Source organism: Tenrec ecaudatus, chromosome 1, assembly GCF_050624435.1.
Source record: "Tenrec ecaudatus isolate mTenEca1 chromosome 1, mTenEca1.hap1, whole genome shotgun sequence".
In the NCBI taxonomy this organism is placed as follows: domain Eukaryota; kingdom Metazoa; phylum Chordata; class Mammalia; order Afrosoricida; family Tenrecidae; genus Tenrec; species Tenrec ecaudatus.
Genome location: NC_134530.1, coordinates 183,224,289 through 183,244,397, shown reverse-complemented (window position 1 = coordinate 183,244,397; position 20,109 = coordinate 183,224,289). Strand labels below are relative to the sequence as shown.

General features: G+C 47.4%; 1 protein-coding gene across 6 annotated transcripts in view; it reads right to left on the bottom strand.

The window, feature by feature from the left end:
* Nucleotides 1-12,090, bottom strand: part of PRRX1 (paired related homeobox 1) — an 85,481-nt gene extending 73,391 nt beyond the window's left edge. For 2 of the 6 annotated variants that reach the window (XM_075564816.1, XM_075564834.1), the window contains exon 1: nt 9,904-11,275. In XM_075564816.1, the coding sequence (XP_075420931.1) occupies nt 9,904-10,144 (241 nt within the window). In that variant the 5' untranslated portion in view covers nt 10,145-11,275. Of the gene's footprint in view, nt 1-9,903; nt 11,289-11,958 lie in introns of those variants that run through there. The other 4 variants (XM_075564853.1, XM_075564845.1, XM_075564825.1 and 1 more) reach the window with 4 other exon arrangements.
* Nucleotides 12,091-20,109: the final 8,019 nt, after the last annotated feature.

Sequence of the window (20,109 nt, the reverse complement as noted above, 5' to 3'; positions counted from 1 at the left end):
TAAGTTAAGCACTCAGCTGCTCGTTCGAAAGGTGGACAATAGGTTTCCAAAAATACAGCCTTTAAAGCCCAATGGATGGATTGATGGATTGTGATAAGAATCGTAGAAGCCCCCAATGAAATGATTTTTTAAAAAACCAACAACAGCCCTATGGAGCAGCTCTATGGTGTCATGAGGTCGCTGTGAGTCAAAAACCAACAAAATAACCCCCAGCAAATGCGAAGATCAGACTGGGGGAGAGGAGCTCATGATTTCCACGTTTGTTCTTTTTGATGTCAAATGTCAAATACGTAACACTTGTGTGAGGACATGCATGAATCTGCAGCCCCACTGAGGAGGGGGATGGCTTGAAATTATAAACTGTCAGTCATTAGTGTGCAGACGGCCATGGGAATTGTCTGTGATGGACAGAGATGGACTCCTTGATGTGACCTCCTAGGCAGAGGGTACAAAGTCTGAAGGGGAAGAGGCAAGTATTTCGACTAGATTGAACGGGGGCTAGACTAAAGGTGGATCTGTCACTCTGTCACTTAAGAAGCATTTACCAGCACCGGCAGTGATTCAGCAGCTGTCTCAGTGACTCGACGGTTGCAAACCAGTGCAGAATTTAGAGAAGTAGCATTGATAGAAAACAGAAATAGAAGGCAGTATGTACATATATGTTTAATGTCACTTCTTAGTCTAAATCTATGTTTCTATATGTTAAAGCCCAGGTGTAAAGGTCTAGATTTATTACCAATTTCCAATGGAATGTCTAAGTTCACATATTTATGAACCACCACAGAATGGTAACGCATTCCCAAAACTCATCTTCCCAAAGTCTGTAACTCTGCTGTCATTATACAAGGTCATCAAGAATTTCAGAGAAATATGAAATTGAAAAATAATGGAGTCTTTCCACAAAATTTTATGAGCCTTTAGTGAAGTAGCACAGAGGAAAAAATATATAAAGATACCTGACACTTTATATATCATTGAGTTCACTAGCCCTCTATTTTTACTGAAGATTCTGAAAGAATAGGGGGTCTCTGTGATGTCTAGGTCCCAGATTTCCCTCCAGCACACAGATCTTGGACAGAGAGTTGGGACAGAGGAAGTACAAGATACAAAAGATGGTAAATGAGGACAGGAGGATGAAATAGTGATTCTTTTCTGTCGCACCAGGCCTGGCCAATCCCACAAAGTCCTTTGCACACAGCACTCGATTTCTGTGGATACATATAATGGAAATCTGAGAAAATGTGGTTCTCTCTACGTATCTAAAGCACTGGCTGTGTCTTGCACGTTGTCCATAGTCAGACTGATTGAATTTAACAGATCCTGGCTCATATTTTGATTGAATTGAGCCCCTTGGCCTTTAAGCTGTATATCTGAATCCTCTTTGAAGAGCTTTGGCCTCTCCATACATTCAGAATACTGGAAGAACACCCATCTGTTTTTATACTTATTTATAACTTAACCACCTTCCAATACTGTGAGGTCCTTTAAAATGTAATGACATGACTGATGATGAGAAATTAAGTGAATGGGGTGGATGTTCTTACTCTCAGAAAAACGTTTGTGGGAAAGCAATTTCCCTTACAGTTCTGGCCTGATGCTTCTGTTTCCAGTGGTCACCCGAGCTCAAATTCTCTTGGAAGGTATGTATTAACCACCACCTGAGTTAAATAGATGGGTCTCTGGTGGCTCAGTGGGTTAAGCATTGGGCTGCTAACCTAAAGGTAGGGAGTTCAAACCATCCACTTTGTTCAGGAAAGATGAGTCGGTGTGCTTCCATAAAGATTCTTGGCCTTGGAACCCCTGCGGGGCAGTCTTCCTCTGTCCCACAGGAGCACTGGGAGTGCAATCAAGTAAACAGCAGTGGGGTTGTGTACCTTAAGAAGGGAGCCCCTGGTAGGTACAAAATGTTAACATGCTTGTCTGATAACCAAAAGATCGAAAGTTGGAGTCCACCCAGACGTGCCTCAAAAGAAAGGCCTACTGATCTACTTCTGAAAATGCAGCCTTCCCAACCCTGTGGAGCACAGTTCTCAGTCACACTTGGGTCGCCCTGAGTCAGGCTTGAAGTCACAGCCATTGGTGTTCTGCTAAAAAGACATGCCATTTGTCCTGCCAGCTTGTTCTTCCTGGGCTGCTTTGCCTTTTTAACCCTGATTGTCAGGGTAGGGAAAGGAGTGGCACAGAAAATGATAAGATTTACAGAGTTGGTTGGCAGGGGTTAAAAAAAATCCTCTTCTGTCTCATATGCCCTTGAAACTCCTGCCACAAAGAAGGGAGGATCAATGGAATAGCCTAGTCAGATTTGGGGGTAGGAATTGGAACTGGCTTTAGTTGCAGGTATATATATACATATACATACCAGACCCAGAGCAGCTGTTCTCTAGAGAGAAAGAAGGCTACCCTAATCCCAAAGTTTGACTCTAAAATAGCTGGTTTTCTGCATCACTGGAGGACACCGAGTACCCTGAGGGCTTTGGTGGCAATGTTGTAGCATCTCCCTAATAGCCGTCAAAGTCTCCATCTCCCAAATCTGCCCCCTCTTCCATCGAACACACACCAAACACACAACACTGGTCTCTAGAGGGTCAGATGATATCCTTCCTCAGGCAGCTCAGGTAAAGGTTCTAGCACCCGCCCACTCCAGGGTTGTCTGTCCTGCTTCCTCCTGGCCCTGCCTACTCACTCTGGGATCCTGATCGGTCTCACTTCAAAGAAGGAAAGGAAGCGGTGCAAGGCAGCACTTTAGCCTTAACTGCAAGCACATGGATAACATAGATACACAAAATCCCTGAAGTGTCTTCACACTTTCATCTTTGGAGAAGGATATGCTACAAGCATGTTTTGGTATTTGCATCTTTCTCAGAAGGATCTTCCAGAGTGCATCTCCTGCGGGAGTCCAGGGGTTCTGAGGACAAAGTGGGTCTCAATACCTGACTAGGTGGGCAGGGGAGGATGAGAAAGGGCAAGACTGAAGAATCTCTGGGGTCAGGGGAACATTTCACCAGCGAAAGTGCTGGGCCCAAGCTTCTTTAAAACAGCACAAAAGGAGGTAGGAATGGGAGTAAGGGAGTTTGCATCTTTGCCCCAGCAGAGACTGAGAAGCTAAAACTCTTCACTGAATTAATTCTCCCCCACTCTGTTCCACATACTCCCCCAAAAGTTGATATTCAAAGAAAGTCTGATATTCAGCCATCCCTCTGAGAAAGTGAGTTTCCGTATAGTCTCCCCTCACTGGTTAAGGGAATTTCCAATGGCTGGCAAATAAAGCAAGGAAAGCAGACAGAAGGGAAGCCAGAAGATCCATCCTTTCTCCTATCTCTGTCTTGGGGATTCAAATTAGTACACATTTTTCTAATTTATTCCAATTTTCCTAAAGTATTCCTTATTTAGCGCTGAGCATGGGAAATCAATCATGGTATGGGTACATATTTATGTCTAAGGCCCAGAATTCTCAGGAGTAGATTCCCTCCTTATGTGGTGAAGAACCTGGGACAGGCAGGACCGAAGGGAAGAACATATTCTGGTCTAAATTGGGGCCCCTGTTCTTGTATTTGCAAACCAAGAGCCAGCAGAATCCTCAAGATTCCAATGGCCCTCAAACTCTTCTGAGAAACCACTTGTTCTGACATGTTTCCTTTATTTCCTGGCCCAAATTTTCTTTACCAACTATCGCCTCCCTCTCCCCAACTCCACAATGACCACCGCCCTATTATTGGGCTTCTCAGTGAAACCCCCCCCACCCCACCCCAAGAGAAGTGGAATCAGGGCAAGTGAAAATGTTTTGTTTTTAAGTCGATGGTCTTTACTCTGCACAATTAATTCCTCGAGGCGACGCATTAAATTAGACAAATGACGCCAGCAATCTACAAACTCCCAAACTAAGGCGGAGACTCCTTCCTCCCGAACTTCCACACGTGGAGCGCTGCTGACCCGGAAACACCCCTGACCTGCTGTCCCAGCTCAGTTTTCTCCTTCACGTACCGCTGCCTTTACTGATTTAATAAGAAACAGAATTCCGAGACTAGGGGGCTGTGGCAATTTGTTGATGTTATTATGGCTGTTCTGGGATGGTCGGGTTTTAATTGATTGTTATGAGCCTATTCACCAAGCGATTTGATTTTACGAGAACCCAAATATTTGAGAACGCATAACAATGCTGACCATCTTTTGGATGGTGGAGAAGGGAGTTAAAGGACAGTTTGGAACCCCGGCGACAAATTAGAAACGAATCCCACAGCGTTCGCCCGGCTTGTCACCGCCAGCGACCATGCCAGGGTCTCACAGGCAGTTTTATAAATGTTTGGATGTAAAGTGGCCACAGGGAGTTGCCTCTGACCCAAATATTATCTGTACATGTCTACTCACTAGCTGTGCGGCATCCTTGGAGAGCCAGGGTCCTGTTGATTAAATTTGCAAATGGCGTGGAGGATGGTGAGATACTACACTTTAGTTCTTTTTGGTGCGGGGGGAGGGGGGCGAGGTTTAAGGGTGGAGAACTCTGCCATACTTCTTCCAGCCCCTGCAACAATTAACAAGCCAAACACACTTCTCTAGGGAACACGCGCTCCCTATTTCTTAAAGCAGTACCTGGGCTGGCTTCCGCTGCGTTCACCTCTCAGAAAGAGCAGTAAACCAATTTATAGTCTCCGAGAGGTTGGAAGTGGGCACCGCCAGGCTACAGGAGCGCACGAGAGCCCCGGCGCGCGCAGAGACGCACCGACCGGCACGGGGCAGCCTTGACCTGACCTGCCCGCCGGCTCCTCCCGACGGAGCAGGGCGCCCGGGGTTTCCGTGTGCTTCCACGGTGTCCCGGCCGAGGGAGCCAGAGGGTACGCAGAGAGGCGGCATTGCAAACTAAAACTGCCTTTTAAACTAAAGAGCAAACGGATCAGTTGATCTTATTAGGTGAAAATCTACAACTGACCTTTCGTGGGAGGGAGGGGGGGAGAAGAAAAGGCCCGGCGCGGGCCGCGAGCGGGCAGAGTGGGTCAGAGCCTGCGTCTCAGTAGATCTGGAAGCGAAGTGGGAAGGCGGCGCTGCCTCTGAAGTGGCCGGGCTTTTTTTTTTCACACCGGGGAGGGTGACATCGTGCTGGTTTGGGGGATGATTTATTCGCTCCTGTTGTAAAATCTAAAATGATGCCTCCGAGGAGACGAAGAGGCTGCGGGGACCGCTGTGAACCACCGCTGGCCGCCTAACGGCCTCTGCGCGCTGACCTTCGCTCCGCGTCGGGAAGGTCCCGGACCCCAAAGGCCAGGCTCCCGACCGCCCGAGGCTCCATGGGGGTCGGTCTTGAAAGGAGCGGTGGGGGCTGTGGCGCTCGGTGTCCGAAGGGTGAGGGATCTCGCATCTGCAGAAGAAGCCTCCGACTTCAGAGGTCCATGTCCCCTCCATTTCAAGCTCGAAGTGGTCTTTCGCCCCGAAATGATTTGGAGTCTCTGGACTATCAATTTCTCCATAAACTATTAGAAGGCCACCCAGACTCCCGAGTCCGCATGCAAGAGAAACAGGATTCACTGCCTTCCCTTTCTCCTTGACCTTAGGTTTAAGGACCCGTCTTTCTGAAGAGGAAAAGAAAATGCAGGCTGCCCCGGAATTTTGACTCTCACCTTAAATAGAAATAATTAGGGTCCAGATTCAGGGGTGCAAACAACAGATGGGAATTCTGGCGCCAAGGTTGTTATAAACGCTGTGATATTACAGGGAATCAGTATTATGCTGGAAGTTACCTGGGTTGCGTACTGGTCACCGTGCTTGGCTGCTAAGGACAGGTTAGAAGTGCGCACTGACAAGCCACCCCACTGAAGAACCACAGGACCAGACCCTTCTGTAGGAAGCGTTAAAAACCCGAAAACGCATTCCATAGAGTAAATACTAAACTTGTGGTCCCAGATTGTAACTGTTTATGGGAATAGAAAGTCCCGGTCTTTCTCCCGCGGAGCTGTTAGTGGTTTCAATGGGGATCACAGCCCCAAGTGTAATCACTACACCACCGGGGCTCGCAGGTAACAAGGTGAGGTGTCCTAACTACAAGGTCAGCAGTTCAAAACACCACCAGCTCCAAGTGAGAAAGATGTAAAAATGACTGCTTCCGAAATCCTACAGGGCAGTTCTACTCTGTCCTTCAGAATCAACTATGAATAGAAACGGACTCCAGGGTGGAGGGTTTGGTTTGGATTTTCATTTTATTCTAATGCAAATTCCAGCTGAGAAGAGCCCTAGAGAATGTTCCGTCCCTGGACGCTTCTCAGCGGGGGGGATTCATTTAAGAGGCGCCATCCATGCCTGTGTGCTGGGCGATTGGGAGCGTAGGGCCTTGGAGTCGCGTTTACACCTCTCCCTTTGTGACAAATCGATTTCCCCCGCGTTGCTCTTCTCCATTTGCGTCCTGCCTAGGCCCGGGGCCCATCTGCGCCTGTTGTATGCTTAGCACGGGTTTGTGAGTGTTTGCCTGTGTGTGTGTGTGTGTGTGTGTGTGTGTGTGTGTGTGTGCTCGCGCGCGCGTGTCTAATTGACTTTCCGTCTACCTTTTTATGACTACATGTGTTTCCAACAAAAGGTCTTATTAGGACAATCTGGTTTCACTAATTTAGAAGTCGGGAACGTGGACGGCAAGAGCTGGTTTTTTTTTTTTTTTAAGAGTTTGCAGAAGTTCAGATTAAGAAATGACAGCAGGATGCCAGGTCCTCCTAGGAGGACGGTCTGCCTATGTTTGGCTTGTTCCTCTCGCCTCCCCTGGACTACCCCGTTCCACCGCAGCCCCCACTCACAGCACACATTTCCCCCATAGCCTCTGGAGTCCTAATAGTGCTAAAAACCCAAACGGAACTCACTGCCATCAAGTGGGTGCCCAGCCATAGTGCGAAAGATCCATTAAATCATTTTTAGAAAGGTATTGGTACCTAAAGTGTGAGAGATATGCTAAAGGAGAGTCGGTAAAGGAAGAAAGAAATCATTTTACGGTAAGGGGGAAAAAAGGAAATTGACTATCACTAGAGGGGGGTAAACACTTTGGGGGATGCAATGGAGTGGGCAGCCTAAAACACTCACTTAGGACAAATGGTTGGCCAAGGCCTGTAGTCCACAATGTACAAAACCAAGACCTATTGCCAGTGTCCACTGTAAAGGGACTTTCAGAAGCTGGAGGGGTTAAAATGGCCTCAATAGGTGAAGTGAAAAATCGTCTTTGCCATTTTCCCTTCCGTCTAGAGCCCAAGGGAACACAAGGAGTCCCTAAGTTGTGGTTCCACCCTGTCCCCGCTGTCAGGCAGGAACTGGTAGAGCCTGTGTTCTATCCCTCCTTTGCACAGAGACTGAGTCTCAACCCTTACTGTTTAATTTACTGTGTGAGTCTGAGTAAGGACCACCGCAGGCTGGAGACTCCGCTCAGGCAACAGGGTCCTGACTTTTTAGTAGCTCAGACAAAGCTTTCTTTGGCAACTTCTGTTGGTGGACACAGGACTAAGGATGCTATTGCAAAGACCTTGTCAGACAGAGCCTTGGAGGAGGGGAGGGGGGTTGAGGAAAAACTGCTAAAATTATTCCAATAACAGACTTGGCCATCTCACTAAGAAGCAAAGAAAGTGTATGCACGTGTGTGTGTGTGTGTGTGTGTGTGTGTTTTCTCAGGGACTTTGACAGTCTAGAGGCCTCTCAATTTATACCCATCAGCTCCATTTACATGACCCAGTCTTTCACTGGCTGGCCCAAGGGGTCTTCAGAAGTTTCTGGATCTGTCTCTCCCCAGGTATCATTAGTTTTTCTAAACTATAAGATGTGCTCCCTTATCAGACTTGCTGATTTCCAAAATCTCATCCCGTTACTTAGAGACCCACAGTCCCTAATTATGCCAGAGGCCCAGATTGTGTCTTCCTGTACCTGGCTTAACAGTGGCTGTTAAGTAAGCAGCCTGACCTGGAGGCCTGCAGGTGCCACATCCCAGCTCCCATTGTCTACCAACCAACTCTAGAGCTGAGCATCTCAGGGCTAGCATAAGGCTGCCTCCTCCTCCCAGCCTTTATCTGAGGAACCTGAGCTCCTTTCTGGTAGCAACCACTAAAAGACTAGTACTGCCTTCAATCCTGTGCTAGCTAATTGGTACCCAAAGAGGGCTTTAGGTCCCCGGTTATTTTACGGTTATTTCACCAGGAGCTTTGGGCCTGTTTTTCCTATCCATCTGCCTGTTTAGTAGCAAAGCAGCTCTGGCTAGCCTGTCCTGCCCCGCCCTAGTCCGCGCACCAGTTTCTAGGGACTCTTTTTCTTCCAAGAGTCCAGCCTGGAGTTTTCTGATAAGTGATAGAAATTGCGATCTTGGTAAACAAGGATGCCTGACGCTGAGGGCTAAGCACATGGGGATCCGCGGAATATTAGTTTCCCTAGTTTGTATATCTTAAGTTTCCCTTAGGGAAACGCTAAAAAAATAATCTTCACATTTTGCCAGGCATTTTGTTCCTGCTCAAAGTGCCATACGCTAAACAGGTCACTGTGGTGGCCAGCGAAGGCCACTGGAGCAGGCACTCAGGCCCCAACATCACAAGATATCCCGACCTCTGCTGGGGCCCCAGCCCAGGACTAAAGGGTTGTGACTCTCCAGTTGGCAAATGTTCCCTAGGGAAAAGCCTGACCAGATCCCCTCCGCCAGTACTTCATCACTCGCTTGGTGACAGGGACTCGGATGGATCCACCTCAGGTAGTCTTTTAGCTGAAAACACTGCGAATCCCAGGCCTGGACCTAGGATCTGGAGAAAGAAAGGCGGTCTACTGGCGCCTGCTGTAGCATGTCCCTTTGAGCTCCCCTCCCCTCTCCTTAGCCCTGTTTTTGACTGTTTCTGCGTCTGATTTGTTTCGTATTTCTCTTTACTGAGTCTGAGATCAACTTTCTGGTTGGGAATTATAGAATCCCGGGTGCTTCCGAGTTCTGCTGGTTTCCAAACAAAATAGCATCAAAGAATAGCATGGGAAACAATCCGTCTTCACTTTAAAAGTTACAGAGAAGTTCGGCCTCTTACAACCTGGAGTAGAGGAGAGACTACCTGTATTCACCCTGAATGAACCAGGTTTGTTACAGGCTCGGGACATATAGATTCAAATAGAAGTCATCTCTTCAAAGCATGATTATTAGCAGGGAGATGGAGACTATACTGGGACTTCCTTGGAAATTTGGGTACCAAGAGGGAGAACTCCTGCAATCGGGCACACGGATTAGTCAATGGAGCCCACGCTTCCACTGTGCACCCACAAAGGTGGACGATCATTAAGGTCACTAGCTCCCGAAAAGGACATTCTCAGACCTTCGGTTCCGCCTGGGTCTGTAGAGCCCACTGCAGGTGGAGGTCGCGGTCAAGGCCACCGAGCCGCTCCGGCGGCTCCGGCTCCGCGCTCGCTTGTGCCTTGCGTGAACTGGCCAGGTCCTCGGCGGGAGCCCTGGCCGACCCGCTCCCAGCGCTAGTGCCCGCCGCCCCGCGGCGCCCCACATCCCGCACACGCCTCCTCTCCGCCAGACTGGACATCTTTAAACTCCTGTCTTCCCAAACAGGGAGCGCTCCCCGAGTTTGGGTCCTTTGGGACCCCTTTCTCAGCTCATCCCGTGGCCCAGTGGCTCAGCCCGTGGCAGCCCGCTCGCCAGAGACAGATTGGCAGCTTCGTTGGCCTCCAAGAAGCCCCTGGGGTCGGATACCAGGCTCAGCTCACTGGGCGAACAGAGGAGAGGCGCCCTGAGCCCCCTAGCCTCCCTGGGCCCAGACTCTACTACAACCGCCGGGTGCCCCCCAGCCCTGCCCGCGGGAACCATCCCCACGGTGCCCTGCCCCAGACACCCTCTCCAGACCCCGACCCCTGCGACTCCGGGCCTGCGGCCCCGGGGCACCCCAGCCCGCCCCCAGCGCGTAGGCGCCCCTCACTCACTGTCCTGCTGCGGGGTGTCGCTGCCGCTGGTGAGTCCCGGCGACTCCAGCAGGCTCCGGCCCGCCTCGCCCACGCTCTCGTCCGCCTGCGCCGCCACCATGTCCCTGGCCTCCTCCAGGTCTAGCAGGTGACTGACCGAGAAGTTCTTTTTTGCCTGCAGGGTGTCGAGGTTGCCCGGGCTATCCAAGCGGCCGCCCAGAGCCGGCTGCCGCTCCAGAACGTGCCCGTAGCTGGAGGTCATGGTCTCCCCCTCCGATCCCACCCACCCCCCTCTTCCCGCTCGAATCAACACCAAACACAGTGGGCGAGAGGGGGGAGAGGAACCGAGTGGGGAAGAGAGAGGGGGGAGTGGAGAGAGAGAGAAGGAGAAGGAGAGAGAGAGGGTAAGAGAGAGGGAGAAAGAAGGAGGGGGAAGGTTAAAAAAAGTTGGAAAGAGGGCGGGGGGACCCCCTTCTGTAGCGCTGAGCGTTCTGCACCAGCAGCCGCGACAAGTCCGACGCGGTCCAAAGGGATAATCCACACCAAGAAATAGAACTAAGAAGTCACCCTATGCTCAAGTCAGGAGAAAAAATTCCTTCCAGCTCTCCCAAAGCGTCCGCACGCACACACTAAAAATAATAATAAGGAGGAGAAGGGACCGGAGAGGCCAGCAGGGCGGGGGAGTTAGGCAAACAGAATAAGAGAGAAGACGGGGTGGGAGAGAAGAATCAAAGTGGGGCGTTTTTTTAAAAAAAAGGTTAAAAAAGTTATTCCCAGGCAAGAGTTCAAGCACCAACAGAAGAAGGCTTGTTCCAGCTTTAAAACATCTTCAAGAAAACGTGTTCCCCCCTTTCGGCACTCCTGTGGATTCTCAGGAGTGACTAAAGTTTCAGGAGGAGAGGGTGATGTCTTGCAGATGTATTGGAGAGCAGGATTCTCACTTTACTTTTCGTAAGGAGTAAAAAAAAAAAGGCTTCAGGAGTCCGAAGGAAGGAGGGTGGCAGTGGGTTTCCCCCTTTCCTTCTCGCTCTCCCCCTCTTCTTGCAGAACTCCCCTTTTCCTTCCCAGTTGGATCAAGAAGCTCTCTGGCACTTCAAAAGGCACAAACTGGCGTGCAGAGGAGGCTTTGTAGGGAATACAAGAAAATTGGAGACCCCGGGGAGGGCAGATCTCCACTTAATAGGAGCCTGTAATTACGTGGCAAAGCTTTTGTGCCGCGCCTGACGTTTTACAGACCCCCTTTCTCCATCACAATCTCCTTCTTCCTCCTTTGCCTCGGACCAAAAAAACAGTCTGATTAAGAAAACCCCCTTTGCCAACATCTGAGCCAGAAAGGAGAGGGAGGGAGGGAAGGAGGGAGGTAGAGGGACAGAGAGAGAGCCAGCGAGCGAGCGCGAGCGCGAAAGAGGGAGGAGGAATAGAAACAGGGAGGGAGGAGGGAGAGAGAGAACCTCTTTGGATTTTTTAAGTAAAGGTCTAATTATCATTCCCCTGCAATAGTATCACGGGGAGAAAAGACAAACTGAAACCCACAGTCGCTTCAAACGAGCTGATTATTTTGCTTCGGCATTAACTCCTCCAGATTTGTTTAAGATTCCTTTAAAAAATCTCATTTGCATGTTTTGATAATAGCTACAGGGAAACTTGTTGGGAAAAAATCCACAACGATTGCAATCAAATTTTCTTCTCCTTCTGTTTCCCCCCCCCCCTTTTAAGCCATTTCCTGCAGTTTTAAAAGTGTCTTGGGGCGGGGGGTGGGGTGGGGCTGTGGCTGAGAAAAGAGCCAGAGATCTAGAGAGCCAGCAAGCTTAAGAAGAATACGTTTGGCTAGGTAGATACAACCTACTAAATAATGTAATAAAATAACAGCAGCACTAATAGCGGGAGACTTTCCTATGCTTTCCCTGCAGACCAAAGGCAATTTTGGGGCGATCCGGGAGACACTAACTAGATTCGAAGCTTTGCAGCCAAAAGAAATCCCCTCACTAAGGCAGTGGGAAATCCACTTATTTTTTTAGCCCAGGAAAGGACGCTGAGAACATCAGAATCGTTCCCACCCACCCCCAATATACACACCCGCCAATTTTGTAACCTCGCTGGTACGGCCAAGGTCACTTCCCCAATCCACGAAGCTCCACCGAGGGAAGGGCGCACAGTCCAGATGCGGATTAGGCTGGACGCTCTCAGAGCTGGCTATGAGCAGAGGCTTTGCAAGGTTTGAGGCTCGCGCAGTTGTAGGGAGTGGGGGTGGGGTGGGCAGAGAAGCCCCATCTAAATCTAGGGATCATGCCCTGTCATCCGCTCCACTGAGTCCGACCTTGACACAGGACAGAGAGGTGCTGAGAGATATGTTCATGACCTGTTGGAATTTAGTAACAGCTTTAATAGTCTCGTTAGAAATGAGTTACTAAATGACGAGTAAGTAAAATATTAAGTGCTTATTTGTGGCGTTTTATGTTCTTTAAACACACATACACTCCCTCACTCTCTTGATTACTAGGCGGTTGTGTTTTTTTCCCCCTGTAGTCAAGACTGGACTGGAGAGAGAGAAGGGTCCGAGTGTGTGTAAATGGCTTCCGAGCTCCAAACGGCCATAGTTAGCCCAGAACTTCCAGCCCTGATCTGGGAAAAGAACATTTGATGCCATCAAAGGGCTGCAGATTGAAACCAGATGTGCTCCTCGGTTCTTTCCATGCATTTAATTAAGGAGCCAGGACGGAGGAGACTTTTTCATCATTAGTCCACCCACTCCCCCCTCTTCCTTCTACCCACCCCATTCCCCCACCGCACCCCTCTCCGCACCCCCACCCCAGTCCGCAAGCCCCCAGAGCAAGAGTCCAGAGCTCCGGCCAGCACTGAGCATAGCGCCTAGCCAGCCACACCTCTCCCGCGGTCCAGCTCTAAGCAGTCAAAATCTGTCTGCTTGGGGCCAGCTAGTTAGGCGTGCATGGGGGCGGGGGTACCCAGGCGGGCCCACGCAGAGTGGGGCGTTTCGAGGGCTGCCTTCCTCGAAGACTTCCAACGCCGGCAGCTACCTACTAGAGTGGAGGCGACTTAAGTTGTGCAGAGTGGTTTTCCCCTGGCACCCTGCAGAATTCTCTTAGGTGAAGAAGCTGACGACACCCCCCCCCCCCACGCTGTGCAGGGCACTGCTGGGTTCATCTCACAGGGAGCAAGCCTCCTGCAAACCCTCCTGAACTGTAGACGCCCCTCATCTCCCCCATTCATCCCCGTACCCTCCACCCTCATGTACAAGGATGCTGTAATCATTTATTTTCATCCCTGTACTGCCCTTTGTGACAAAGGTCTGGGAAAGGGGTCAGGGGGCTTCTGGCACCCCAGGGACATGCTGCTTCCCCAGAAGACACAGCGACTTCCCGTTGGCTGGTCAGAGATGACCCTTTTGAGAAAGTTGCCCTGTTCTAGTGTGTCATCCTCGTCCTCATACTTGGTGAACAGGGAGAAGCGACCAGGAAGAGGTCAGAGAGGAGCAGCTGGGAACATGGCCAATGTATTTTGAGGGGTTCTCTGGGAAGAATACGATGCTGTCCGAAATCACTCAATTGTCATTCATGTTAATAAGTAATATCAACCAATCATATAAATACAAACTAGGTTTTATGAAAAGTACCGGACATGACACCCATTTACTAAATATTTATCAACTAAACATTGTGTGTGTGAGTGTGGAGCACGTATGGATTTCTACACATAGGGTTTTATCAATTTATCTCTTGGAGTGCGCAGGTCTAGTGTAACCTGGCAGCTCCGCTCCCTCATCTGCCAGGCTTGATGCCCCCTGCGCAGTGGCTCCTTTTAAGGAATGGGGGCAGCATTTGAAAACTGCCTGAGGCAGTGTGCCTCCAGTGAAACTTTAGGGCAGAGAGCCAATGTGTTCAGGGAAAAGATTGGAGCCAGTGCATAGGAGGGGTCTTGGCCCCACAGGAAGGGTGAGGAAGGCCTCAGGTCTGCTAACATAACCTTCAGAAGTCCCCAGAGGGCAAAGGTTCCTTGGTCTCTTCCTCTCTCTCTGGCAGCCAGTCCCTTCCTGGGTATCCTGCAGGCCTCATCCTGGGCCTGAAAGTGGCCTGCTCTAGGAGTGGCAGTGACAGGAGGGCTTGGGAGATGCGGTTCAGAGAATCCAAGGAAGCAAGCCTCAAGGCAAAGAGCCATTGGATTTTCAGAATGTCTTTCCTTCCTTTTTCTTGTTTTGGATTGCACCATCATGATGTTTACATTCAACATTTTTAATTTGTTGCAATTCTGGATTCTAATTTAAGAAAAAAAAATCTGAGCATTCAAGACAAGTCAAGAATTGTGTGTTCATCCACTAAAGAGCAACGTGCCAGTGCCCTCTTGGACCTGAAGGAGAAGGTATTCTAGGATCTCTAAAGCCTTGGCTCAAGCTCTGCACCCAGCCAAGGGAATAGATGCATTTCCTGGTGCCTCAGGGGGTTGTCTAGGCTTTAGAAATGTTTGCTGGAGGGGTAGAGTGCAGGGGAATCTGGTAGACCAAAGTTGTTCTGGTAGACCAAAGGGCCAAGCACCTTCAGAACGCTAAAACGACCATCTGGCTAAAAGATGTAGAGAAGAGATTGAGGCAGAAGCTGCTGCTCATCTCCCCTATCCAAGCCGGCTGCAAGCCTCCACTGGGAACTCTGACTGGGAACTCCGAAGGCCCCAGAGAATGTCCAGTGGTTTGTTTCTTAATCACCGCTTTGCTTTCCTCTGGTGGCTTCTTTTGGGGAGAGTTAGAAGTCAAACATTTCTAACTCAAAATTCCTAAGTATGTGTAAGCCTTTCTTTGGCTTTAGTTTTGACTTCCATCCATCCATCAATATTTATTAAAAATTTAAACCTTTGGATAAGAATTTTCTGCCTCCTGATCCTTCCAGCACCTACCAGTGGCCTTCCAATTCATCTGTCTGCACCATCACTTTTAAAAGTACTGCTGGTTTCTCTGTTCCTCCAAGTATTGGGGGGTAAAATTGGGACTAGCAAGGAACTAGCCAAGAGATCAAGCCAAGGTGGGAAAGAGGTTTGATTTGCAGCCACACTGTCCTTGTGTGGTCCTATTCATAGTCAGTTATGGCATTGATTACTCTCCGGAGTTTCCCTGGCCCTGGCAGCTGGCAAAATCCTACCTCATCTGGCTAGAAGAATGTCCCCCACTCTGAGCTGCTTCTTCTATGAGGGGGAGGCCAGAAATTGTACTTTGTAGCATGTTAATCATTTGACTTGATTACCACAGGTTCCATGATACAAAACCAAAATAATACCAATCTTACATAAATAACATGCTTATAAGTGTGGGGAGGAGGGGACCTGTAGGAGGAAGGGATGCTTCCATGCTCCTGGCTGAATATCTAGCAAAGGGATGCTGTCCTTAGATGCTGTTAAGTAGACCTGAACCATAGCAACCCGTGCACAACAAAATGAGGCACTGAGAGGCCCTGTGCCATCCCCACAATTGTTGCCATGATTGAGTCCATGGTGGCATACCACGCCATCACCAATACCAGCGAGCATCACAGGATTCACCAAAGAGCAGTTCCAGCCATCACGTTAAGGATGAGCTAATTAAATGTTTGACAAATAATGGCCCTTGGCCGAAAAGAAGATCTCCACACCCAATCTAGCACATCGTTACTGATCATGGAATAGGCAGAAGGAGTAAAGTACAAGACGGGTGTGGCAGGATTCCCATATTGAAATGTTTCAGAGGCAGACATTATGCCAGACCTGAAAGAAACTTTCCCTTGCTTTCCTCCCGTTTGTTTTTTCTAATCCTGAACGACATCAGGAACATTCCTCTTCTGCATGGGCAAATACGTTCTACCATCACTTCCATCTGTTCTCCCTATTAAATTATTTTGAAATTTTATAATAGTCAAGAGAAGGAGGACTCAGTAGGACTAACTACTTTTCCAAGCAGTGAGATGGTCCATCCTGAAGTCCCACCTTCTTACACTGGGACCCAATATAGTTTCACTGGACCCATCTACCATTGCACTGGACCAACTTTAACTAGAGATACCATTGAGCTTTGTAATGGCAAATGTAATGAATTCTTCTCAGCCATTAGTTACTGGGCTAAATCAAGTTCACTGCCATTGAATCGATTTTGACTCATAGTGACCCTCTAGGAATGAGTAAAACTGACCCTGTGGGATTCTAAGATTTTGTCTTTACAGAAGGTTCTTCCTCAGAGTGGCTAGTGAATATGAACTGCTGACTTTGTGGTTAGCTGCTCAATATGAAACCCACTATGCCATCAGAGCTAAATGCCTGCTATAATGTTTAGTATTAACTCCTCTCTCTCTCTCTCTCTCTCTCTCTCTCTCTCTCTCTCTCTCTCTCTCTCTCTCTCTCTCTCTCTCTCTCTCCCCCTCTCTCTTTCTCTCTCTTCTACATTTAGAAAATAAGGAAATTATATATAGAATTTTCTAAACACCTGTTGATCTTCAGAGAGTAATCCATTCCCCGTCCTCATTCCTTAAATCTTGACATTCTCCAGAGATGCATCCTTCATCCTTATTGTTCTTCCCGCTGAACAAGCTTTTAATTTAATAGAAGATAGGAGTCCTGATGGTGTAATGGGTTGCATGTTGGTTAATCAACACAATGACAGTGATTTTCTTTTAGTTTGCTGGTGAATGATATCACGGGGCCAGGGAGGTTCGGGTAGTTCATGAAAAAAAAAAAGGAATTAAAAATCATGGAATTTTCAAGAAACGTTAAAAAAATTACCACCTATTTGCCAATGAATCTGAAATTAATTCTTAAACTCTGTTGCTTGCTCAGTGTCATATTGAGCAAACTGGATAAATTACCTCCGGGTAACTGGGTAAGCTAAGTCCAGTTTAGACAGTCTTTATTCAAATAAAGATGATCCTGGTACCTACTCCATATCTTTGTGAAAAATTCAACGAGGATGAGGCAAAGCACGTAGCACAGTGGTTCCCATAGAGCACACATTGAGGTGTGGGGAGAGACGATACCAACCTTCTTGCTGGGCAAGAATGCTAATTGAGAAACCTTAAATTCAACACGCCTAAAACTGTGCTCACCATCTTTGCCCCATGCTGCTCCTCTTTCCCTAGCAAGAAAGCCAGCAAGTATCCCAAAGTACCGTCTCTGACACCCCCTCCATCTTACCCGGTTACTCAATGAGACCTGCCAATTTCATTTAGCCAGCACCTGTCTTATCACAAAATACCCAACAAATGCTGAATCAGAACTAAAGATTAAATACTACCAGGGCACCTGTATAGGAAAAGACAATAAATATTAATAACTTACTTAATTACATAATTTAGTAACATGATATTTGGACCTGTAGGTATGAAATTATAATGTGTCTATATTATCTAAGCATTACAATTAGTAGTTAGGTTGTCTTGCCAAATGCCCTCTGAGAAAACTTGAGCATGCAGGTGCCATTCCTTCCACTCTGTCTGGAGCAACTCTGAGTCTTCGATACCAGTCAGATTCAAATCTACTCAAGGCTGTTGGGGGTTAGGCAAGAGAAAAAGAGGAAAATGCCTAGCCATGGTCAAGATTCAACAAATCTTAATTCTTTTCTTCGGTTATTTCCTCTTACACACAGATGGTCCAGGTTAGAGGTTCCTTGGGGCTACATAATAAAACAGGAGGCTCAATGTGTGCTACCTCTGCATTGTAGAAAAAAATTCGCAGGATGAGTAGCATGTACATCTGAATAAGAGGCTTAAAATTGGGAATGAGGCCAAGTAAACACACAGAGCTGCCAGGAAAACCATGGCCTGGTGGAATTTTGTATCTCACCGTGCGAACTAGAGAATTTACAGGCTCATGGATTCTTGGCCTGACATAGAATCCAAGCTGAAAGTGAGGGTGGCTTGCGACCGCTCCAAGATCCCCAACTATTGGCGCGGAAGCTGTTCCTAAGAGCAGATTTGAGAAGTACTTTTATACGATAGGTACAAAATGCTTTAGGCCAGCATAATTTGGGCCGACCTGAGCCCATAAGTTCCTTCAGTAGACTTTAGTGCTTATTTATAGCTCATCCAACGAGTAAGGGGCTCACTAGTCCACAAATCTGCAGCCACATGTTGCTCATTTCTCTATCTCCTTTCTTTCCTAGAACCCTTGCACAAATCCCTTATTTCCAGCGGCTCACTCTTCTCTTCACCCAACTCTCCACATTTCCTACAGTGCTAACCCCAAAAGCAAGAAACTTTTCCATTGTCTGGTTACACCTGTTCAATTAATTGATAATTTTACCTTTCTTTTTTCTGTGTTCAACTTGTTAGGCACACCAGGATCTGCCTTGCTTCGAATTTTTGAAGTGTGGAGGTAAATAGCAAGAACGGAATTTTAGAAGCATGTTTGTCCTTGTCTGCCACATGGAGATGCTCTGGGACCGTATGCATCAGAGGAACTTGGTGTAGAAGGCATGGCTGGATCTAAGACTCAGTGCCATTGTCGTTACTTCCAGTTGTCATCTTCTGCCATTCCTGTCTGACTTCCCATCACTGGAGATAAGAAGGAAGGATTAACATAGTGGAATTTAGAAACCTGATTTTTTTTTTAAAGTCTGAAAATGTGTGTTGTTTCGACACTTTTCAGGTCAAGAACCTGTTACTTCAACACTTGGCTAAGTCACTGTCCACCTCTTTTATACAAGGTACACCTTTGCATTCAGAACCTGGCACCTTCCCTCCTGTGGCACACACATTCATTTCTTTCTTTAACCACTTATCTCATGAACTGTTCCTTCTAGTCTCTTTGGCTTCAAGCCGGAAGTTAGAATTATTTTCTTCAAAATTTGAGGTGTGAGATTTATTAATCACCCTAATATGCATTATTGTTGGCTATCTTAGTTTCTCCATTCAAAATTATTCCATGAGATTTCAGGTATTAAAAATATATTTGCCATAATATTTCACCATTACCAGATGTTCTATTCTGTTTCATTATGCCTCATGTTGACCCTTGTTTCATGAAAGAACAGAGAGATTGAAGGCGTGGAGGTGTTTTCCTTGCTTTTATCTCTTACGAGGAACCTTGAACGAGTTAGTTGATCCCCTTGAGCTTCACTACATAAGCTTCAATGTCTCTGTATCCGACAGAGAAAAATGTCGGATACCACAAGAATCGAACCCAGTACCTGGACAACAGTAAATATTCAATAAAAGCTATTTAGAGATTTTTATTTAAGCTATGAGATGGAATAGCTTGTAGTAAGTAGCTAATTACATTGAGATAAGCTAGAAAATCTGAAATATAAGATCCTCTCTTGCCCCAAAGAGCAGAGGCTTCCCAAGGAAGTGGCACAACTTGAGACACCAAGTTCCGGAGAGGGAAGGTCTTGAAGGCAGAAGAAACTAACTTTATTTCTCCTTTATCCTTCAGTTACCTGGCCAAGTTTGGCATGGACAGACAGACTGAACAAGGACAAAGTACTTGCTAAAAATCAGATAACCCAGAAGAATTTTGAGCAATGGTGAGACTCTGGAAGAAGAAATAGTAGAGTTAGGAATCCTGTTATTTCATAAAGAAATGAGGCAAAAAGGAGACCAGCATTCACTCCAGTTTTCCCCTTAAGGTCATTGCCAATTACATAAGTTGCCTGAGAAAGAGGCGGCTTTTTACTCCTGAAAAGAGTTAGTCTCAGAAACCCACAGGACAGTTCAATGTTATCCTCCAGGGTCTCCATGAATCAGAATCGGCTCAATGGAAGTGGTGTTTGGTAAAAAGGAGAAGACAAAAATCAGAACAGAATTTTTCATAGGCTGTATGTGCTAGGGAAACCAAATGTGAAGTTTATAATTTACCAAAGAGGAATATATATAGATATATATCAAGGAGGAATATAGATAGATAGATCTATAGATAAGATCCAAGGAGGAATGTGTGTGTGTGTTTTATTTATAAGAAAACTGCAGGTTCTCTATTTGGAGGAATGCTGAGGGAGCTCAGCCTGGGAATACAAGCACATTAGATACCTGGTGAACCTCAGAAAGATTGAGTTCAGCTCCAGATTGGACTGAATCGTGCTGCCTCTGCGCTTTCCAAAATGGTTGCATTATTGTCTGGGAGAACATAACAATCATAATAAGTGTAACTTTTTCTATCCCAAAGTCAAGCATTCAGCAAAAAACAATCAGTCAGATACATTAAAAAGACCAAGAAGACAGAATATACAGGAGAACACACACAGAAACAGGTGGAGGTAGCAGATAT